Source organism: Piliocolobus tephrosceles, chromosome 3, assembly GCF_002776525.5.
Source record: "Piliocolobus tephrosceles isolate RC106 chromosome 3, ASM277652v3, whole genome shotgun sequence".
Classification (NCBI taxonomy): Eukaryota; Metazoa; Chordata; class Mammalia; order Primates; family Cercopithecidae; genus Piliocolobus; species Piliocolobus tephrosceles.
Window position 1 is genome coordinate 35,176,229 of NC_045436.1, and position 25,259 is coordinate 35,201,487.

The 25,259-nt window shown below is 37.9% G+C and overlaps 1 protein-coding gene across 1 annotated transcript; it reads left to right on the top strand.

Annotated features, from left to right (window-relative positions):
* Positions 1-1,216: 1,216 nt before the first annotated feature.
* FGG (fibrinogen gamma chain) lies at positions 1,217-20,594 on the top strand (the record flags this gene model as incomplete). The annotated part of the gene is made up of 9 exons (XM_026454136.2): positions 1,217-1,264; positions 12,301-12,345; positions 12,533-12,716; positions 12,836-12,929; positions 14,528-14,658; positions 14,960-15,093; positions 16,071-16,255; positions 17,744-18,021; positions 19,665-20,594. Coding segments are annotated over 9 exons (1,332 nt in total), but the record flags the coding sequence as incomplete, so codon positions are not given.
* Positions 20,595-25,259: the final 4,665 nt, after the last annotated feature.

Here is a 25,259-nt window from a genome sequence, read left to right on the forward strand (position 1 = left end):
TGAAGCCAGGCAGAGATCCACTTCCATTTCCATTGTGTCCATTGTGTAAGTAAAGAGGAAACAAATGGGAAACCCCCAGTCCAAATTTCCAAAGAGCACCCCCTTAGGGTGCCTCCTAGCCAATTTAAAAACCTTACAGCTTGAACAAGACCTTAGGAGGAAGCGGTTAATTTTCCTTTCCACTGTGGCTTGATCGACCTCAGCAATTTCTGCCAGCGGCTAGGCAAGTGGTCCGAAATTTACATACAAGGCTTTTGGGCCTTAGGCTCTCATCCCTATACTCCTTCTCTCCCCGCTCTCCCCACCCCCCCCCTTCCTGCCCAGACTCCTCCTCCTCCCCCCATCCAGACTCCTCCTTCTTCCTCCTTATCTACTAGTAACCACTCGGTCCCGTGCCTCCTTCGGGGCCCCCAACTGGCTGTCTTGAGTCCCCTATCTCTGCCCACACCCTCCTACAGTGTTAGCACCTTTGCGAGAGTTGGCTGGGGCGGGGGGTAGTCAGAGTACATGTCCCTTTTTCATTGGCCGATCTTTCCAAAATTGAGAAGCGTTTAGGTGATTTCTCAGCTAATCCTACCATATACATAAAGGAATTTAGACACCTTTGTCAGGCCTATGACTTAACTTGGCATGACCTCCAGGTTATCCTAACCTCTACCCTAAACTGACTGAGGTTCTAACCCAGTATACCCAGTTAGATCCGGCCTCCCCCACAGGGGCCACCATTTTGGCGTCTTATTTCATTTCTCAATCAGCTCCTGACATTCGTAAAAAAACTTCAAAAGGTAGAGGATGGTCCTCAGACACCAATACAAGACCTGGTTAAATTAGCCTTTAAGGTCTATAGCTCCAGAGAGGAGACGGCAGGCTCGCCTTGAACAGAAGTTACAGCTCCTAGCAGCGGCTTTACAGCCCAGTCGTAACCCCAGACCAGAGAGCACACACCCCTCAGACTCCAAAGCTACAAAAGGAGCCTGCCTGCTATAAGTGCGGCAAGGCAGGACACTATGCCAACAGGTGTCCGCAAGGTCCCCGAGTCCCAACGCGGCCTTGCTATAAGTGCAAGGCATCGGGACATTAGGCCAGTGAATGTCCTAACCCTCGTCCACCAGCAACCCCCCTGCCCTGCTTGCCAGCAGGGAGGAAACTGGAAGTCTGATTGCCCCACCCTGAGAACAGGTGCCGCGCCTCTACGTGACCCCCTTTCCCAGGATCCTGGGAGCTCCTTCCAGCTCCTACATCTGGACGACAACGACAACTGAAGGTGCCAAGACTCGGGGACCCCCATCACCCTCGCCGAGCTGCGGGTAACTCTCCTGGTAGCGGGTAAGACAATTACTTTTTTAATCAACAGTGAGGCTACCTATTCTGTTTTGCCGTCCTTCTCTGGACCTAGCCTTCCATCCAATATCTCTGTAGTAGGAGTAAGTGGAAAGCCATCCACTCCACGAAAAACTCCAATCCTTAATTGCTACCTGGCCAACAAGTACTTTGCGCACTCATTCCTCATTCCCAACTAAAAAGGGCCCCTACCGAAAGCAATCAGTGGAAATCAGTTTGGCTTTCCCCCACTCGCCTCAAACTTACTAAATTTTCTTAACTATCTCATACTCCCCAACCTTGCCGGGACCTTCCTTCTGGGTTTTGCCCATATTCCAACAAATGCTTCCATTCCTCATTCCTATACTAATACTGTGCCTTATTTTATTCTTCATCCGTACATCCAAATACCAACCATGGGCCCTGACCTTAACGACGCCCCTTAACAGCAGGAAGTAGCCAGACAGACCACGGCGCCCCTTTATCACTATTATCAATAAAAGGTTGGACTGTTTGGACGAACGGAGGCAAGATGGTGCACTTCCAGGTTCTTCATCCCCACCCCCAACTCTTCCCGTGCGCGCGGAAATGCAGCCGGCTCCCAGGAAGGTGCAGACCAACTGGGCATGCGCCAGGTGACGTCAATCTGAAGAGACCAAGATTCACCTGGTCGCACCTGCGGAACGCCCCTGACACGCCCATGCCCCACCTATTGCCCTCCCACTCCTAGAAAAGCCGCTCTCCGCCATTGAACCACGCGGACTTCCCAGCTTCCCAGTCCTGTCGGGATATCGGAACTCCGTCCGAGAGCTTGGGGGAGGGGAACTCTGCCGGCCTTCTTTGCCGGAGGCCTACAGACTTCTTCTCCACACCTTAGGTTGCTAAAATAAACTAGCAGTTTTGCGCCTGACCTTTGCCTACTTGCTGGTTCTTTTGTGCTCGCTCTGGTGGTCTTAGAAAAACAAGACACATATGTATGTATATATAATGTGTATCCTATATCTCTGTGTATATATATGAAATATTGTTTATAATTCTTTCATTTGAAAGCATTCCAAGGCACAGATAAATAGCTAAATCACATCCAAGTGATGTCATTTGGCGATCTGAAAGTCTTTGGCTTTTGTGTAGGCACAAGGCCATGAGGTAGAGGCAGAGCCGTTCTTCCCCTCTCTGCCTGTTCTGCCAGCTCTTAAATTCAGTCCAAATTCTGTCCTCAGGTTGTTTTCTCCTTGGAAACTCACTTCACCTTCTGTCAACTCACCACTAGTTCTCATTCCCAAAGCTCTATTATCGCCAGCGTTCTGACGCAGTCTCCTCTTACAGGTCTCACTCCCACCCAAACTTAAAATGTTGGAAATTGGACTCATCATTTTCTCTCTTCAGCAAACCAGTTTCCCTTCTCATTTTCCTATTTATGTTAGTGTTCTCCCGTATTTACTGTTTCTCAGAGTTATTATCCTGTGAAACTTTTCCCCCTCTCCTATGTCTTCATTCAGTCTTTCTGTAAGTCCTTCCTACTCTGCCTCTGTAAAGTGATTGAATTTCTGGAACACCTACTTCCGCAATGTGTTAAGGCACTGGGGCTTGGGGCCACTCTACTTTTTATTCTTTGGGCAGCATCGATGCCATATTCATCAATAAAGCAACATACATCAGTAAACTGGATTATCCACAATATAATTTGTTTTTGTTTTGTTTTTTATTTTCATAGATTTAGGGGGTACCAGTGCAGTTTTGTTACACAAGTATATGGTGTAGTGGTGAAATCTGGGCTTTTAGTGTAACCATCATACTCAATCCTGACTGCTCTCCCACCCTCCCACACTTTGGAGCCTCCAGTGTCTATTAATCCACTCTGCATGTCCATGTGTGCACATTTATAGCTCCCACTTATAACTGAGAACATGCTGTATTTGTCTTTTTGTTTCTGATTTACAAAACCCTAATTTTAAACTTTAATAGAAAAAAACTTATACAGTTGGTTTTTAAATTCTTTTTGCAACAGAAAATGATTACGGCATACCTTCAGTATTAAATACTCTAACAAAGAGGAATTATACAAGATTTGAGATTGTCTAATGGAAATAAGCCCTTCTTAGGTAAAGCAGGTATGGTTAATCTCCTGTGTAGGGCAGTGGTTCTCCTATTTTACTGTGTGTAATGATCATCTGGGGAAGCTTGTTAATAAAATGAAGATTCTTGGGGTCCACTCCCAGATACTCTTCTTCGATAGATGTGGAAAGGGGCTGAGGAACCTAACATTTTTAACAAAGTGAAACAGAGTAATCTAAGGAGTGGTTTAAGAAATAGTCATGTAGAAGAAATTCTAAGTACTTAAAATAGAAATAAAACACTGTCTTTATATAATTAAACGGCTTTATACAACTGCTTTTAGTTACCTGCTTTGTATTTGATCCCATAATTATCATCTAATAGCTGTCTATTTTGTAAAATTCTCTCTTTAGATTCTGATGTCTTCAGTTTTCTCTCAAGTTTAAATTTCAGTCTTGGTAGAAGTAATACCTTAGGCGAGCTCAGTCTTTCCTACCTTACTTCATGTGAGTTTACCAGATCCTGTCATTGGGAGAGCAGGAAGTAGAGAGGGATTCCTGAATGGAGAAAGAAGGGACCACAACAAACCGAAATAGGGTTGGGTGCTGGGGCCAGGCTGGGATGCACTGGTGCATTTCCTGACAGTAGCCAGAGGCTGTGGCAGCCTGAGGCCCAGTTGCAAATTCTAGTTGAGAAATGGAGTGTAGTGGGTGACCCGAGGTGCTGCAATAGTGTCCGAAATGTAGGTCATGATCACTTGCTGACTTGGAACACAGCTGAGTGAGCTAAGCTAAAGCATGGGACCAAGACAGACAAACCTAAGGACAGGGTCAGGTGAAGGTTGCTTGACTTTCTCTATGACATACTCTAGCCCTAGTTCTGCATATTCTAGAAAAGTTTTTTAGGTTTATATAAGTCCAAAGCTGCACAACGCAATGCTATAAACTCCCTCATTTCCCCATCTTCTAGGATTTGATTGACCTTTGTTAAAGTTGTACTGTTCGGTTAGGGCAACCCACCTGTTCCAGGCAAGCAGGAGTGGTTCAGAGACCTATATGGAGCCTTCTCTCCTTATATTTTGTAGAGCAAATCAGGAGAAACAGTGACCAATGGCTCTAGGCAATTCTTCCTAGTGTTGTGATTTTCTAGGACTTGCCCATTCCATTTTATGTTTATCATTCAAACTTGGAGTTGTTTTAAAATATGACACAATTTTGCTTTAGTTTTCCAAAAATTAAATATATATAAAGTTTCCTTCAGTCAACAAGTCACGGTGAGTGTCTCGCTCCTCTCCTGATCCACTCAAATGGAGTCAGGAGGATCACTGTGGTCCCTCCCCGGTACTCTCCATCAGCTCTGTCTCTGACCCACACTGAGATCTGATTGCCTTGCTGCAGATTTTTGCTGTGAAACAGATGGTTTTGAAATGGGTGTATTTCCTTTTCTTGACTGATTTTGTTATCTTCTTAATGGTCATGTTCTCTCCCTCAAACTGCATTTTAGTATTTTATGGTAGTGTTTTAGTAATATTTAGTAATTAGTAATATTTTAGTAAAATATATTTTATTCACTCAACAAGTATCTATTGGGTGCACTGATCAAGCGCCACAGATGATAACAGATAAAAATCTTTGCCTTCATGAGGCTTACATAAAATTTATTTTAATTAAGGTATTATTATATGATAATGAAGGTATTTAATTAAGGTATTATATAATAATTGTATAATTATATAATAATAATTGTATATTATATAATATACATAATTATACATAATAATCTATAATATATTATGTACACTATGTTATTTATAATATATAATATATAATACAACATATAATAATTATATACAATAATTGTATTATGTAGTAATAATTATATATCATATAATAATTATATTATATAATTGTATATTACATAATAATAATTGTATTACATAATAATTATTATGTTATATAATAATAATTGTATAATAATAATAATGAGGCTTTTATGTAAGCCTCATGAAGGCAAAATTTTGAAATTTTATGGGATGTGCTACCTCAATCCAATTTATAAGATATTCCTTACAAGTTATCAAGTTATATTGGCCTTTTTTTTTTTTTTCTTGGAGAAGGTTAAATACAAGGCTGAGAAGTTTATATTTAACTGGATAGGAAATGGGAATTCCTTGGAGGATTTCGATGAGGAGAATGGCATCACTCACAAGCTCAGTAGTAATGTGTGGATGGTCATCCTGGTGTTTTCTGGCTAACTTGCGCAGTGTTCCTCTCTCAGTATACTTCTCATTCTATTACTTACCTATACTTGTCAAATCTCTGACAGCTCTAAATAGAAAAATATGTGTATGTTGGCTTTAAATCATTCATTCTCCAGATGTATTGGGGCCTGCAGGTGGCAATAGTGAGCCAGCCATGAGCTTTGTAACTAGCCTCACAGAAACCCAGCAAATGTTACCTTAACCTAGAGCGCTGCCTGACCACCGTATCTAAAACAGCACCTCCTCTAATCTCTCATTTCCTTAATCCTTCTTCATTTTTGTTCACAGTCCTTGTCACTAACTGACATTATATAATATTTTGTTTACATCCTCTTTCTCTCCACTAGAATATAAACTTATCAGCAGATACTTTGGTTCGTTGTATAGAACAGGGCCTGGCACATAGTATATGCCCAATATGTATTTACTAAGTGAATGACCACTTTGGTCTAAGCATCCAGCAGAGGAATACCGTCGGACAGTGTGCAGTTACCCGGCAGCCAAATTTTGTGGTGCATATTTGAATTCAGCATTATTTTAGGTATTATCCTAGATAAATTCTGTAAAGTTTCTCAGTCAGAGCTAGAAATAGTTTAACATATCAGGATAATATGAGGAGGGGTATGGGGCCTTTCATAGCCATAATTAGATGATGTAGTATTAAATATCAATAAAGTACTAATGAGGAAATTAACTTTATAAAGCATACTGAGATCCAAATGACATATTGATATGTAAATATCATGTAGTTTTCCGACCCAGAAGGATGCATAATTAAGCAATCGGTTTCCTGGATCTTGGTCAACAGAATTTCCTCTGTGCTGTTTATAAAAGACAAAACACAGTGTTCTAAATTTTGACCTAACCTTGTTTCTTTGTGAATGAGCTTGCTCTGGTCAGCCTGGAAGCCAGGCCATTCTTTGGCAACTTGCAGCCTTAGTGTTATCCATCAAGAGTGTGGTTTACACTCTAGGCTTTCTTGCAAAACATTCAATAAATATTTGGGTTTTTGACTTAATCTGTGATTTTGCAAATCATATCTTTGTTTACTTAGCGGAGGTCACTGCTCCAGCATTCAAGGTAAAGCATACACAGAAATCTACACTTGAAGAAGAATGAGATATGTCATCTTTCATGGATGAAGCAAAGTCCTTCAAACTGTCGATAGAAAGTTAGCCTTTGTACACAGCAAATCCTATATGGATTTAACTTTGAAAGGACTATAGTGCAATTACACTAAGACAGTAAACTAACCCAAGTAGTTAGAATTTAAAACAAAGATCTAAATCTTATAAATGTTTGTTTGTCCTCATTCAAGATTGCAGGTTAAAGCAAATATGTGTGTTAAGTTAGATAAGATGACTGAGTTGCTTTGATCTCATAGCATTTTCTATTCTTCTTATTTTCTCTCCTTATTTAGGAATATATATATATATTTTCCTCCAAAAATAGTTTATATGACAAAATAACCACAGTGTTTCTCAAACAGGGGCCTGTCCACTTTCAACATAGGCCAGTATTTCTACTCAAGGGTTAAAGTTTCTTCTTTCCATGGCACATTCTTGTGAATATAACTTGGCCCCTTTGTTGGTGGTGGTTTTTTTTTTTTTTTTTTTTCCCCACACTCATTTGCTCTTGTAAATCTCTTGCTAATCACATTTAGTAGTGAAAATTCTTTCATGGGGTGAGAGATTTGAAATCATAGATTACACAAAGATGTAAAAAAAAAAAAAGAACGAACCAGTAACAGATACCAATGTAGCACAGCAAAACATGTAAATCCAACTTCTCTGTTCCAATTTGTCTCAATCCAGGGCACCTCAGATCATTCCTTAGTCTCAAACTAGTATTAAAAATGGCTAATTTCCAGCCTCTTTGGCCTCTGTAATTACCAATGGGATAATCCTTCTTTCTTTAGGCGCCTAGTTACTTAATTTCCTAAATTCCAATCATAGCAGATTTTTCAACATCCCTGACACTAGGACAGATCCCTCAAACGACACATGTAATGAAACTTTATGAAGTTAAGAAATGCAAAACTCAACCTGTGGCTGCCGTTCTTCTGCCAGTGAGGGAGTCCATTTTACCTCTGCCCAATGTTGTTTTTGTTTTTGATTTACATAGTGAAACTAAAAGCACATTGTTAATAGACTACCAAGAAAGCTTTTGCATTTTCACTTTCCCTGGGCTATTTTTGTACACAAAGCAAATATTCTAACAGACAACCCTGTTGCCCTTAATGGGATATTTTTACTATTAGGTTGGACTGGTTTTCAATATGCCAATAGGTCATTTTCTTTCTGCCAGTTTTTAGGAAGTCAGTTCTAAGAGTTCAGGTTATAAATTTAGCTTAGGTCTAGAAATGGTTTACTTATTAGAAAAACAGATATATCATTGTCGCCATTGATTTGAGCTTCCTTGATCACGTAGTGACTGTCTCTCCCTTTAACCTACTGATGGAATTCAATTTATCAAGTCCTATTAAACTTGAACTGTGGAGTTAGCATTGAAAAACTGCTTCCATCTAAAATTGGACTGAAGCCAGGTGCAGTGGTACACGCCCATTGTCTGAGCTACTCAGGAGGCTGAGGCAAGAGGATTGCTTGAGTCCAGGAGTTCAGTCTGAGGCCAGACTGAGCAACAAAGCTAGGCTCCATCTCTAAAGAGGAAAAAAAAAAAAAAAAGGACCGTAAACACAAGCTGATCATAAAACAACACAAATCTAGGTTTGAAAAATACTTGAAGACTGTAAAAGATCATTCATAAAATCTTGTCTCTAACCCTGAGAAGAAGATAGATAAGTTGATAGATAGATGTAAATACGTGTTCAAATAATCATACACACACTTATATAGATGCATACACACATCTTTAAAATCCATTCTATCAGTGAATAACTGAGTCTCATAACACCTTGTATCTGTGTATTATTTTAAATTAAGAAGTGCTTCATGGTTATATTAAGATTCACTGTTAAAAGCACAGGCATTGGGCCCCATGGGTTTGAGTTCCTGTTCTGGCACATGGACCCTGCATGTGTTACACAACATCTCTAGGCCTTTCTTTTTCAATTATAAGATACAGATAATTATATCTACTTCCTAGGCTTGTGGTGAGGATTAAATGAGAGAATATACATGACGACAACAACAACTATACTACCACATAATATCTAGCATAAAGAAGAAGTTCAAAATTGGTAGTTCTTTCCTATTATTCCTTGGGGCCTATATCATTTGTCACCAGGTCAAGAAGTCTTCTACATAATCAAATTTAAATTCAGCAAATAATTTTGGAGCAAAGATGAACGTAACAGACTTGACTCACAAAGTAAATTATCAGTATACATGAAGACTGTTAGCTGTAGGTTTGTGTTTTCAAATCAGAACACAAACGGTTGGATGACAGGGAATTTGGGATGTAATTATTTCAATAAACAAGCCCATTGACCTCAGAATTACATTAAATGATTATTTTGGCTTAAATACTACCTATGCTATTATCTCAAAAAAACATACCTGGAAGTAGAAGAACTGTGATTTAACAAATATTCTTCATTCCTGGAATTCATCAATCATTTATCATTTTTCAAAGAAAAAATTGGCCCAAACATGAAAAAACTAGTTAAAATTTAATAAACCTAAGTGATACTAGATTGAATGCAAGGCCAATGTAGACTGCTAAATCAATGTTGACCCTTTTTTTTTTTCTCAGAAAGCAAGTATCTTGTCTTATATGATTTGGATTTAGGACTTGAGATGGTAGTAAAAGGAAATTATTTTCTCTAAAATTGTGATAATACATCTAGATTCCAATACAAGTCAGTTAAAAGCCAGTAATACAAGTATTCCACTTCTCAAATGGGATAAGATAGAATTTCTAATGTCCTCAATTTAAATGTTTTTCAACTTTGTGAATATTATATATATTAATACAATCAATGAAACTTTATGACATTAAGGAGGTCAAAACCCAACCTGTGGCTGCATGAATTGTTACCCTAAATTCGACAAACTAATACTTTATGGTCTTCAGCAAAAAGAACCACAAAGACATGCTCTGTCTAAACACACTTTGCTTGAACATTCTTACTGATAAGAAGTATACCTTCTCATAAGGCATGCAATCCATTTATATTATCATTTGATCTTTGATTGATAAAATCAATTTGGATGGAATTTCCTAAACTAAATGACCAGGTGCTTTCTTCTCTGGGGAGTCTTACAGAATGAGACTGCAGTCAGTTGCAACAGATTTTTTATTAAAGAGAACTTTCTGTAGCTGGAACAACAAAGCTTTTTCCCCATGAACCAAATCTACCAATAACAGCTCTAATAAATGAGTTTCCTATTTATGTAGATTGTATACCAAATGTATACCAAATACATTTGGTAATTCATAAACCTTACAAACATTTACTAACACTTACCAAGAATTGGGCAATGTGCTCAACACATTATCCCACTAAATCTTAGTGATAGCCCTATTAAGTAAATACCATATCATAAGTATTATCTCTCTTTTACTGACATGGATAATAGAACTCAAGGAGATTGAGTAATTTGTACTGAATCACACGGTCAGTAAATTGTAAAGATGGGATTCAAACCTGGGGAGATGGACTCCAAAGCTCTTAACAACTATTTATTTATACATTCTCCAATTGAGCTATACACTTCTAAAAGGCAAAGGCAATGCCTGACTCACCTTTCATATTCAAATCATATTAAAAAGTTAGCAAGATGTGATTATCAGTGTACTATGTAAATCTTTGTGAATGATCAATAATTACATGTTTTGATTTTATATATATTTTAGTAGATAATATTTATATTCATTCAAAATTCTAAATATAGAATGTTTACAGAGAAAAATGAAACCTTTTTTCCAACCCTGTCCTCCACCTCTGCATCCTATACTTCTTCACAGAGGCAACTGATTCAAGTCATTACATAGTTACTGAGTTTTAACTACAACTATGTTAAGTATAGCTATATGCGTTAGACGCCGTAGCCGTAGAAATCAGTTTACAATCTAATGCAGTGGATACGGCATGTATACATGTAATATAAGGTTGCTACAAATACTATCTGAGGTAGAGCTGTTTGAAAGAATACTAACACTTTAATGTTTAATTCAACTGACATGATTGACAACTGATCAGCTGAGTAAAAAAGATGGATGAGAAAGATTGTGAGACTTAATTGGCTGGTGGTATGGTGATATGATTGACAATAACTGCTAAGTCAGAGAGGGATATATTAAGGAGGAGAGGAAAAGCAACAAATCTGGTTTTGATGTGTTCATTTTGTTATAATTATTGATTATTTACTGAATGTGAACATTTATCTTGGTTTTTGAGTCACATAAATATTCCTTTGTAAAGACAGAATTAAACATTAAAGTATTAATATTTCTTTCAAACTGGAGGCATTTCTCCCACTAATGTATTTCATCAAAACTTATAATAAGCTTGGTTCCAGAGGAAGAAATGAAGGATAACCAAAAATAGAGACATTAATAATAGTGCAATGCACAATGATAAGTCTCAATAGGCAGTGATGACAGATATGTTTTCCCAAACACAAGGATGCTGTAAGGGTCAAACAGAGATGATAGCCCCTCTACAGCATCTCATTTTGACCCTCTTCCTTCAGCTATGCCTCTACTCTCCTCAGATACAAGGGAGGTGGATTTTTCTCTCCTCTGAGATAGCGTGATGGAACCACAGAACAATGAAGTGGGCTCCTGGCTCTTTTCTCTCTGTGGCAGATGGGGTGCCATGCCCATTTTCAGACAAAGGGAAGATTGAGCTCGAAAGCTCCCTAAAAACTCCCATCTTCAGACAAAGAGAAGATTGAGCTTGAAAGCTCCCTAAAAACTGAGAGCCTATGAACATGGTCAACACAGAGGGACAGGAGTGTATTTCCAGGGTCATTCGTTCCTGGGAATAGTGTACTGGGACATGGGGGAAGTCAGTCTCCTCCTGTCACAGCCACGGGTTAAAAATAATAATGTTAACTGATCCCTAGACTGAGAAAGTTCTTTCAGTAATTTGGGTGATGGCAGCAGGCCCCATCTTAAGGATAGACTAGGTTTGCTCGAGGTCAGATCTATTTGCTCTCAGCCATATACTGGAAGAAGTTGCACCACACAGCCTCCAGGACTCCCCTCCTCCTCACAGTAATGGATAATGCTTCACTAGCCTTTGCAGGTAATTTTGGATCAGAGAAAAAAACTTGAGCTGGGCCAAAAAGGAGGAGCTTCAACCTCTGTGCAAAATCTGGGAACCTGACAGTGTAGACTGGGGGCCAGGATGAGGAAAAAGGAACGGGAAAGACCTCCCCCCTCTTCTGGTAAGGAGGTCCCGTGATCAGCTCCAGCCACTTGCAGTCCTGGCTGTCCCAGGAGCTTACATAAAGGGACAATTGGAGCCTGAGAGGTGACACTGCTGACGCTACAAGGCTCGGAGCTCCGAGCACCCAGACATCATGAGTTGGTCCTTGCACCCCCGGAATTTAATTCTCTACTTCTATGCTCTTTTATTTCTCTCTTCAACATGTGTGGCAGTAAGTGTGCTCTTCACAAAACATTGTTTTAAATGGAAAGCTGGAAAATAAAGCAGATAATGAACTAGTGAAATTTCTGTATTTTTTTCTCTTTAGTATGTTGCTACCAGAGACAACTGCTGCATCTTAGATGAAAGATTCGTAAGTAGTTTTTGTTTCTCCCTTTGTGTGTGAACTGGAGAGGGGCAGAGGAATAGAAATAATTCCCTCATAAATATCATCTGGCACTTGCAACTTTTTAAAAAGATAGTCTAGGTTTTACCTATTTTTCTTAATAGATTTTAAGTGTAGCATCTGTCAACATTTTTAATCACTGTTGTATTTTCAGGGTAGCTATTGTCCAACTACCTGTGGCATTGCAGATTTCCTGACTACTTATCAAACCAAAGTAGACAAGGATCTACAGTCTTTGGAAGACATCTTACATGAAGTTGAAAACAAAACAGCAGAAGTCAAAGAGCTGATAAAAGCAATCCAACTCAGTTATAATCCTGATGAATCATCAAAACCAAGTGAGAAAATAAAGACTACTCACCAAAAAATAAGAATAATAATCTGAGAAGTTCTTTTGCTGTTGTTTTAGTTGTTCTATTTGCTTAAGGATTTTTATGTCTCTGATCCTATATTACAGATATGATAGACACTGCTACTCTGAAGTCCAGGAAGATGTTAGAAGAGATTATGAAATATGAAGCATTGATTTTAACACATGACTCAAGTATTCGGTAAGGATTTTTGTTTCAATTTGCTCTGCAAGACTGATTTAATTTTTATTTAATATCCCATACTTGAGTGAAAGTAATTTTTAATGTGTTTTCCCCATTTATAATATCCCAGTGGCATTATGCCTGATTATGTTGAACATAGTGCAGATAGAAGTTTTTAGTGCAATATAAATTATACTGGGTTATAACTGCTAATTAATAATCACATTGGAGAAAGAAGTTCTAGATGTCTTCAAATGCTAGTTTGACCATATTTATCAAAAAATTTTTCCCCATCCGCCATTTATCTTACAACATAAAATCAACCTCACAGGAATCTGGGTATTGAAAACAAATCCTTTTTATAAAAATGTTGACAAATTCGTGGTTAAAAAAAATCAGTAAACAGAGGCATAGTAAGGATTTTGGCTCCTAAAGTCAATTATATTGACGGTGGAGCAGGAAGAAACATGTCTTAAGAGACTAAGTGTAGCAAACATTGCAAAGCTCATGTTGATCATTGCAGAATGAACCTGCACAGTCTCTTCCCTTCGTTTGGAAATGAATGTCTCTGTTAACAGCTTCTCAGGGACTCATAAACTTTCTGGACATAAAGTTTCGGATACAGTTTTAACATTTTTCCACAATTTTTTTTCAAAATTTTTCTCAAAGCAGCTTGAGAAATTGGAATAAATAGTAGCTAGGGAGAATGGCCCAGGAAAGATTCCTCCTCTTTTTGCTATCAGAGGGCCCTTGTTATTATTGTTGTTATTATTACTTGCATTGTTATTGTCCATCATTGAAGTTGAAGGAGGTTATTGTACAGAAATTGCCTAAGACAAAGTAGAGGGAAAATGCGGACAAATAATGTGTCTACCCTTTTTTACTTCAAAGAAAGAACAGTTTATGCATTGTAGACAGTTTTTTATCATTTTTGAATATTTACAAGTCACCCTGTAAGTAACTATAAAAGTAGGATTTTTACTTCCCCCAGTCCATTTTCAAAGCTATGTAACCAGAAACACTAAAGAAGAAAGGGGAAGTATCTGTTGTTTTATTTTACATACAATAACGTTCCAGATCCTTTCCCTGTGTAAGTTATATTTTAGATTGAAGCTTGTAAGTATAACCTCAATAGATCCACATGCGAAAGGTATACTGCTTCAGCACATGTGAATTACTGAACTGAGCCTTTCCTGCTTCTAAAGCAAAAGGGGGTGTTCCTATTAACCAGTCTCATCATAGTTCCTATCTGCTGCCCCTTATGCATAAAGTAAAAAGCAAAGTATCCATGACATTTGTTTATTGACAAGGACTTTGTTATTTGTGTTTGGAGTTGAAACAATATGCCCCATTCTAAGTGAAAAGATTCAGGTTCACATTGTATTCCTGTTTTGATTGATTTTTGGTTTATTTCTTTTTCAAAAAGTTTATAATTTTAATTCATCTTAATTTAGTGATATAATTTTACATTTTCCCCAAGAATGGAATAATATCAGAAAGTAATTCTTGATAAAATATTTAGTTAGTAGTTTCCAAAGAAAATACAAAATTACTCTTCTGAAAGGAATACTTATTTTTGTCTTCTTATTTTTGTTATCTTATGTTTCTGTTTGTAGATTTTTGCAGGAAATATATAATACAAATAATCAAAAGATTGTTAACCTGAAACAGAAGGTGGCCCAGCTTGAAGCACAGTGCCAGGAACCTTGCAAAGACACGGTGCAAATCCAAGATACCACTGGGAAAGGTAACTGATGAAGGTTATATTGGGATTAGGTTCATCAAAGTAAATAACATAAAGGAGAGAGTATGTACTAGAATGTATAGGAATAGTTTAGAAAGTGGCTACCCATTAAGTTTAAGAATTTCAGTTGTCTAGACCTTTCTTGAATAGCTAAAAAAGAGTTTAAAAGGAATGGTGATGTGAAAAGTAAGAAAATTATTCTTGGAAAATGAATAGTTTACTACATGTTAAAAACTATTTTTCAAGGCTGGCACAGTCTTACTTACATTTCAAACCACAGTAAAAGTCAATTCTCCTTCTCCAGATTGTCAAGACATTGCCAATAAGGGAGCTAAACAGAGCGGGCTTTACTTTATCAAACCTCTGAAAGCTAACCAGCAATTCTTAGTCTACTGTGAAATTGATGGGTCTGGAAATGGATGGACTGTGTTACAGAAGGTAATTTTTTCCTCACCATGTGTATTTAAAAAGTGCCTACATTGTTTCTGCCATATGGCAGATACTTTTCTAAGCACCTTGTGAACACTAGCTCATTTAATCCTTGCAATAGCCCTAAGAGGAAGAAGGTACTTCTGTTACTCCTATTTACAGAAAAGGAAACTGAGGCACACAAAGTTAAATAACTTGCCGAAGACCACATAACTAATAAGCAACAGAATCAGCATTTGAACCTAGGTGGTATAGTTTCAGAGTTTGTGACTTGACTATATTGTGCTGGCACTGACTTTGTAGATTCATGATGGCACATAATCAGTACCACAGTGACAAAGAAAAAGAAGGAAACTCTTTTGTCAGGTAGGTCAAGACCTGAGGTTGCCCATTACAAGACAATGAAGCCTAACACCCTCACCCTCACCCCGCCACCACCACCACCCTTTCACACACCAGAGGACACAGTTGGGCTGCCCCAAGACAAGGAACCTTTGTTGCATCTGCCACTTGCTGATACCCAATAGGAATCTTGGCTCCTTTACCCTCTGTTTACCTCCCACCACTGTTACAACTGTTCCTACAGGGGGTGCTCAGAGGGAGCGAATGGTGGAAGCATTAGTTGTCAGACACCAATTGAGCAATAGGTTCCATCATAAGTGTAAGAATCAGTAATATCCAGTCAGAGTTCTGAAGTCGTCTAGGTATCTTTTCAATACTACCACTAATTTAGAATTTATGATGTGCCAGGAACTCTCCTAAGTATTTCTCATATATTCTCTCTCATGATCCTTGCAGCAACCCTAAAAAGTAAGCATCATTTTTCCTATTTGATAGATAAGGAAACTGAGGTAGCTTGGCCAAGATCACTTAGTTGTGAGTTGATAGAACCAATGCTCCATATTTTTGACAAAATGTTGGTAGCATTCTCTTTACATGCATTGATAATCTATTTTCTCCTTTTGCCCATGCAAATGTGTAATTAGAGACTTGATGGCAGTGTGGATTTCAAGAAAAACTGGATTCAATATAAGGAAGGATTCGGACATCTGTCTCCTACTGGCACAACAGAATTTTGGCTAGGAAATGAGAAGATTCATTTGATAAGCACACAGTCTGCCATCCCATATGCATTAAGAGTGGAACTGGAAGACTGGAATGGCAGAACCAGGTACTGTTTTGAAATGACTTCTAACTTTTTATTGTAAAGATTGTCTGGAATGTGCACTTTCCAACTGTCAATAGACAATGGCAAATGCAGCCTGACAAGTGCAAACAGCACATCCAGCCACCATTTTCTCCAGGAGTCAGTTTGGCTCCTGGGCAATCCAAAAAGGTAAATTCTATTCAGGATGAATCTGAGTGTTTTGGTACAATCTAATTACCCTGGCACCGTTCAGAATAATAGCTAATTACTGAACTTTTAATCTGTCCCAGAAATTGAGCATAAAATTATAATTTTATCTAGTCTAAATTACTATTTCATGAAACAGGTATTATTATTAATCCCATTTTACAGATTAACTTGCTCAAAGTCACATTGCTGATAAGTGGTAGAGGTAGAATTCGAAGTCAAGTAGTTTAACTTTAGAGCCTGCCCTCTTAACAACTATCCTGGTTGAAAAGCAAATACAGCCTCTTCAGACTTCCCAGTGCCTTAATGGCCATTTATTCTGTCAGATCATGAGCTACCCTAAAATTAAACCAGCTAGCTCTTTTGGTGATCTAGAGGATTCTTTTTGCTTGAGATATTTGAAGGTTTTAAGCATTGTTACCTAATTAAAGTGCAGAAAAATATTCAACCCTCTTGTTATGTTTAAGGAATAGTGAAATATATTGTCTCCAAACATACGGATTTTTTTTTTATTGTTTGGTTGGTTTTTAATCCAGAAAGAGCTATAGTCAGTAGACCTTCTTCTAGGAAAGGACCTTCCATTTCCCAGTTACCGGAGATTAGAAAAGAGGCTAAATATTTTCCGGAAATTTCTGTTCCTTCATTAAGGCCCATTTTTTACTCCACTCTATAGAATTATGGCCCACTTGCACAATTTTTTCTAGGAAAGAATCTCTCTAACTCCTCAGCTCACATGCTTTGGACCACACAGGGAAGATTTTGATTGTGTAATGCCCTCAGAAGCTCTCCTTCTTGCCACTGCCACAGTGATTTGAGAAAGAAAATCCCTTTAGCAGCACCTAACCCTTCAGGTGGTGAGAGTGGCTAATGGAACTGTACCTCCTTCAAGTTTAGTGCAATAATTAAGGGTCACTCACCGTCAGATGATTTATGTGATCTATGATAATGTGTGTGCAATGCACAACATTTCAATAAAAGTAGGAAATATGAAATTCGAGTCATCCACACATCTGGATTTGATCTTAGAATGAAACAAGCAAAAAAGCATTCAAGTGAGTGTAATTATTAGTTTTCACTGAGATGCTTCAAAGGCTTTTTGGCCCATCCCGGATAGTATTAATGAGCTGTGGACTGGTTCATGTATCCATTGCCTCTTGCCAGACTTGCAAAAAACTTTACTCGATGAGCACATTTCAGCCTTAAGAAACAAAGTCAAAAATTCCAAGGCACTGTCCTACGAAAGAGGGAAATTCTGAGATCCCTGAGGAGAGTCAGCATGTGATGGCTGTATTTCCTTCTTCTCAGTACTGCAGACTATGCCACGTTCAAGGTGGGACCTGAAGCTGACAAGTACCGCCTAACGTATGCCTACTTCGCTGGTGGAGATGCTGGAGATGCCTTTGATGGCTATGATTTTGGCGACGATCCTAGCGACAAGTTTTTCACATCCCACAATGGCATGCAGTTCAGTACCTGGGACAATGACAATGATAAGTTTGAAGGCAACTGTGCCGAACAGGATGGATCTGGTTGGTGGATGAACAAGTGTCATGCTGGCCACCTCAATGGAGTTTATTACCAAGGTATGTTTTCCTTTCTTAGATTCCAAATTAATGTATAATATATAGTATTTTCATAAAAAATAATAAATAGATACAAAGAAATGAAGAATAATTTATAAAGATAGTAGGGATTTTATCATGCCTCTTTATTTCAACTAAGTTCTTTGAAACTGGAAGTGGATAATACCAAGTTTATGCGTAAAATTAGCCCTCCTAAAGAAATACACCTGCTGCAAAATATCCAGTGGCTTGCCATTATACCTGAAACGATCACCATCATAACTGGCACTGTAGGTTGTGTTATCTCCTTTAGACATACTACATATATGATCTGGATAGATTAACATTACTATATGGCTGCTTGTTCACACATTAACCTGGCTTCCCATGAGCTTTGTGTCAGATACACGCAGTGAGCAAGTGTTTGGAGGAACAGAATAAAGAGCAGGCAAATACTGGTAAGGGCAGAGGTTTGTGAAAGCTTGAGAGAAGAGACCAGTCTGAGGACAGTAGAAACTTATTTTAGGATGGGGGTTGGATGAGGAGGCTATGGTTTGCTATAAGCCTGGAATGGTTTGGAACACTGGTTTCACTCATCTACCGAGCAGTTACGTGTGGGGAAGCCTTACCGATGCTAAAGGATCCATATTACAATAATGGCATTATTTGGAAATTCCAGTGGTATTCCATGAATAAAACCACTAAGAAGATAGTCACGTTCAACAGACTCTGTTGGAGAAGGACAGCAACACCACCTGGGGAAAGCCAAACAACCCAGACCAGACCTGTTTAGCATCAGTAGGGCTTCCTCATACATACCTGCTGGGTAGATGAGTGAAACCAGTCTTCCAAACCATTTCAGGCTTGTAGCAAACCATAGTCTCCTTATCTACTGAGATGAGCAACCTTACCTCCTGATGTCCTAGCCAATCACCAACTAGGAAACTTTGCAAAATTTATTTAAAGTAACAGTTTGTTTTTCACAACATTTTTAAATTGGAGAAACATAACTTATCTCTGCACTCACAAACCATATAATGAGAAGAAACTCTAAGAGAAAATGCTTGATCTCTGTGACCCGGGGAGCCATGCCAGAGCTGTGGTTCATGCCAGTGCTGTGCTCTGACAAGCCCTTTACAAAATTACACGAGATCTGCTTCCATAGGACAAGGAGAAGGCAAATCAATGGAGGTTGCGCTTTATAATGGAGACATAAAATAACATTCCAGAACCATTTCCTAAAGCTCCTCAATTAACCAATAAAATTGTGCTTTCAAATAACCTGAGATGACCTCATTGGGAATTTGGTGGCTCCTTCTCTTCTAACCTGCGTGAGGAAAGATGGTCCGCAGTAGCTGAGTCCAGAATGGATAAGCTTAGGGAAAGAGGCCAATTAGGGAACTTTGGGTTTCTAGTCCTACTAGTAGTGAATAAATTTAAAGTGTGGATGTGACCATGAGTCACAACACAGATGTTGTTTAATAATATGTTTATTTTAATTATAAATTGAGATTTTAGGAATCTTTGGGGACATTTTTAGTTAGCAGATAATGCTATAAATTTTATGTAACTGGCAATGCACTTCGTAATAGACAGTTCTTCACAGACTTGCAGAGGTAAAAAGTTTCCAGAATAATGATATGTACATCTACCACTTGTTTTAGGTGGCACTTACTCAAAAGCATCTACTCCTAATGGTTATGATAATGGAATTATTTGGGCCACTTGGAAATCCCGGTGGTATTCCATGAAGAAAACCACTATGAAGATAATCCCATTCAACAGACTCACCATTGGAGAAGGACAGCAACACCACTTGGGGGGAGCCAAACAGGTCAGACCAGAGCACCCTGTGGAAACAGAATATGACTCATTTTACACTGAGGATGATTCGTAGAAAATTAACTGCTAATTTCTAGTGACCCACAAAGTTTCAGAAATTCTCTGAAAGTTTCGTCCTATTTTCTATTACTATATTTATTGATTTCAAGTCTTCTATTAAAGATATTTAGCCTCCAATGGAAATTAAAACTCATTTAGGACTGTATTTCCAAATTATTGACATCAGAGTTATTTAAAAATTGTTTATTTGAGGAGACATTTCAACTTTGTTCCTAAATGTATAATAATAAAATGATTGACTTTATTTGCATTTTTTATGACCACTTGTCATTTATTTTGTTTTGGTAAATTCTTTTTATTATATCAAATATTTTAGTACGTACTTAATAAAATAGGAGAAAATTTTAGAGTTTCAAATTCCTAGGTACTTTCATTGTTTATTACCCCTAAATCATTCCTATTTAATTCTTCTTTTTAAATGGAGAAAATTATATCTATTAATATGGTTTTTGTTTTGTTATATATTCACAGGCTGGAGATGTTTAAAAGACCATTTCAAAAGAGATTTACTTTTTTAAAGGACTTTATCTGAACAGAGAGATATAATATTTTTCCTATTGGACCATGGACTTACAAAGTTTCACTTCATTTTAAGAGCAAAAGACCCCAAGTTGAAAACTCCATAACAGTTTTATGCTGATGATAATTTATCTACGTGCATTTCAATAAACCTTTTATTTCCTAAGACTAGATACATGATACCTTTATTGACCGTTAAAAACCACCACTTTTCCCCAATTTACTAATTACAATTGGGCAATCATCAGTAGTAATTGAGTCCTCATTTTATGCTAAATGTTATACCTAACTCTTTGGGAGATACAGAGGAAATAGCAATTATGGCTTTTGCCCTCTAGGAGATACAGGACAAATACAGGAGAATACAGCAACCCAAAGTGACAATATTCTATACAAGAACGTAATCACTAAGCAGGAGTCACAGACACACAACTAAGATGCATGGTATCCAAAGTGCAGCTGGAGACAGGAAAGCTGCTTGGGGATTCTCCCAGCAGAACCTTTTAGCTCCAAACACCTGCAGTGGGACCTGGTCCCAGCAGAACCTTTTAGCTCCAAACACCTGCGGTGGGACCTGGTGACTCTGAGAGAACTGCAGCTCAGAGCAGAGAGCTGTAGGAAACCATTTGCCCTATCCCTCACTAGTCATGAGGTGAGCTGAATGGAACCATCTCTTCCTTGTGATTCAGGGATATTGACTTTTCAGCAGCCTGAGTTCAGGTTCCTTCGCCAACTTTCTAAGGAATAGCTAAATCTACATAACTTAGCATAAGGTTGATTGTGGAAAGTAATGGCTAATTTTATGAGAGGTGGGTCTGGTTGTCCTGAAGTCCTGAGCTTTGGCTTTGGCTTTGCACTCTCCTTCTTTCCACACTTCTTTCTTTCTTCTTTCCCTTTTTTTTTTTTTTTTTTTTTTTTTTTTTTTTTTTTAAGAGATAGGGTCTGTCACCCAGTCTGGAATGCAGTGGCACAATAATAGCTCACTGCAGCCAGCCTTGAACTCCTGGGCTCAAGTGATCCTCCTTTCTCAGCCTCCTGAGTAGCTGCAACTACAGGAGTACACCATCACACCTGGCTAATTTTTTTTTAATTTTTATTCTTTTTGAGTAGAGAAAGAGTCTCACTATGTTGCCCAGGCTGGTCTCAAATGCCTGGCCTCAAGTGATCCTCCTACCTCGGCCTCCCAAAGTGCTGGGATTACAGATATGAGCCACCATGCCAGGCCCACAATTTCCTTCTTAATCTTTTCACTTTCTTGTTATCAGGAGTGCTGAATTTAAGACATCCTATTGAGGAGATAAAAACAGTCAATCAGCTTCTAGATACACAATTGAAGATGTGGGAGGCTTTAGAAAATAGAAACATTGATTCGTTGTTTGCAGCCTTCATATATACATGTATGCATGAAGCATTTATTCAATTAACATTTATTGAGTATTTTCCTTGTGGTAGCTACTGTGTTGGATTTGGGGATATAGTGCATGGTATGCTCATTATTCTCCACTCTCCCAAACCTGTTCTATTCCATCCAGTCCTCAAATGCAAAAAAAAAAAGAAAAAAGAAAAAAAAAACAGTGACTCATCCTCTAATCTTCCTCCCCATATCCAATTTCTACCTCCCTATATCCAACTGCTCATCAAGTCTGCTGAATTCACCTCTTAAATATTTATCATATTCACTTTTTTCCTCTATACCAATTGTCACCATTGTAGTTGAGATACACATCTCTTGCATGGATAAGGGCAATCACCTACTTCCTGTTCCCTTTCTTATATCCAGCCTCACCTGCTACCATCTTGTCATCCTCCAAACCACTTCTACACCCAGAATGCATACAGTTTACCCTTTGTGAACCTATAAAATTCTTTGTGTGAGCAATTTGGTCATAGCTATGAAGAGATACACAAATATGGATGAGTTTTCATGCAATATCACTCTAGTGATTTATCCCAAGAAAATCATTTTTTAAAAAGAAAATAGTTATATACAGAAATAAAAATATAGACATAAATTTCATATCAGTAGGAAATTAAAATATTTAATAGTGGAAGAATGGACAGGCAAGATAGTTTATTAGTAAATAAAATAGAATATAATGATTACATAATAAGCACAATAGCTTTTTATGACGAAATATTTACAAAATAAGTGAAATTTTAAGATGTAAAAATAATTCTAAAATAAAAATTATGTAAAGTTATATATACATATACTTTATGTACAAAATATAGTCTTGACATATATCATTATTTGTACATACTTATTCTCCTCTCAACCAATCTACAATATATAATTACATGAAAATTCTAAAACATGGCTGGACATGATGGCTCACGCTTGTAATCAGCACTTGGGAGGCCAAGGTGGGAAGATCACTTGAGCCCAGGAGTTCAAGACCGGCATGGGTGACATGGTAGAACTGTCTCCCTAAAAAATACCAAAAAAAGTTAGCCAGGCATGGTAGTGCACACCCATAGTCGTAGCTACCAGGAAAACTGAGGTAGGAGGATCACTTGAGCCTGGGGAATTGCGCCTGCAGTGAACCATGACTGTGCCACTGCACTCCAACCTGGGCAACAGAGTGAGTGAGACCTTGTCTCAAAAACAAAAAAATACTAAAACACAAAATAAATATAAAGAAGTCTAAAGATTCCCGATGTCTCCCATGATTACTTGTCCAGTGCTTCTTCTGAAATATCAACTATAGCATTCTTTCAAAAACATTTTGGAGTCTCCTGATTTTTGTAGGTATCCTGAGTACAAGCTTGATCTGCATGTTGAACAATCCAGCATTCATTGGTAGAAAGGGGCTGCTAACGTTTTCTTTAGATATCTCTGCATTATTTGGCTTGTTATAATGAGTACATATTAATTTTGTGGTTAACTTTGCAACCCAATGAGATAGAGACAAAAAAAATGAATTTCAAAAGTCAGCTTGTTTAGTTATTAATATCCAACGGTGAGCACTGAAGGGCTACAGTAAGAACTAAAGCATGAAAAACCCTTCCAGACTCAGTTGTGTCATGTCTCCTCAAATAAAGTGGCAATTTGAGAAATCAATTGGGTTATGTTGAGAAATCAACCAAAAAAACTTTTAAGTGAAAAAAAGAGTTTGGGGCCTTCCAGAGACAGATTATATATTTTTTTCACAGCTCAAATCACAGGTGACTGTTGCTAAGCCCTCCTCTTTATATTTCTGGACAAAGAAAAACTCTAGTCACTGAAAAGTAGCGAGGCTAAGTGCAAAGCAGATGGGTAGTGTCTTATACCGTGACAAACCTACAGAGGGAAGCTTCTCCAAAGGAAGATATCAGGTGTAGTGATACTGTGACTTCAAACCGTACAACTGCAGAGCAGAGTTCTTGAATCAACAGAGAGGGGTGATGACTTACTGACCAAGTACCGAGATTTTAAAATATACCTCTGAAGATTCTGTTTCATATCTGTGGGTGGGTTGAAAGTGAGCGAGAAATGAAAAAATAAATGTATAGACAGCATAGTTGAAATCTTTCCACGATCCAAAATTCTTTTGCTCTGATTCTAATTAATATAAACTAGCCAAGGTATTTATAAGAGATACCTTCAGTTTATTCAGATGAAAAGGGTAAAAAGAAAATACACATTCAACCCTGTGGGAAATATGCATACCTGTTGATTTCTTATCACTTTGATGTAGCTTAAAGAGGAGAAAAAGTTAAAGATAGTAAGATGAGTCAAAGTGGATGGAAAATAACAATCGCTTTGGGAGGCCGAGGCAGGCAAATCACGAGGTCAAGAGATTGAGACCATCCTGGCCAACATGGTGAAACCCTGTCTCTATTAAAATACCTAAAAATTAACTGGGTGTGTTGGTGCACACCTGTAGTCCCAGCTACTTGGGAGGCTGAGGCAGGAGAATCACTTGAACCCAGGAGGTGGAGGTTGCAGTGAGCCAAGATCGCACCAATGCACTCCAGCCTGGGCAAGGGAGGGAGACTCCATCTCAAAATAAAGAAAGAAAGAAAGAAGTTGGTGAAAGAGATCAAGAGTGTGGGAAAGACTACATTTCATTTATCTCCTTGTGTTTGTGCATGCATGTGTGTGTGTGTGTTTGTGTGTGTGTCTGTCTGTGTGTGTGTGCGCGTGCAGATACAGAAGCTGAGTTATCACACTCCCAGTACCTCATTCTCATTGCTCTGTGCTGGGTCACTCTGTTGATTGGTTGATTCTTATTTATTCACATTTCCTTTTTGTTCCATCTTCCCCTTAATAAACAATCACCTTAATAGGTTTGATGTTTGTTTCTTCATTTGTAGGCATTCTTATAAATCATGGATTTTTTGTGTACGTATGTATTTTTAAATTATACAAATGACATTATGCTATAAATTACTGTTACTCAGAATACTGGTCACCAAACTTCTGTTACTCTTCTGCATTAAGTAAAAAAATTGAGAATTAGCATGGAGAAACTTTTTCCTGTTATGTTTGTCCTGATCATACTTATTGAGATAGAATTTTATATCTTTCAAATTTCATAATAAAAATTTGGGCCTATATTTTGAATATCATTACTTTTTAACATTTCATTTTTTAGTAATTTTTTCATTGTATTATATAAAAAATTGGTTGTGGCTGATTAGAATTTTAATAAAACTGATCCTTCATCACAAATCATTTGAGAATGGCTGCTGAAGTCTTCATCATACTTATTACTTTTTTATTTCAGCATTGTGTTTTCAAGATCTATCCATATATGAATTTGTGGTTTGAAAGCAGAATGAAAAGAAAAAAAAAAGATCTTTCTACAATCTGAGTATTTTATAATTTTCCTTGATTTCCTTTTGAACCCAAGGGT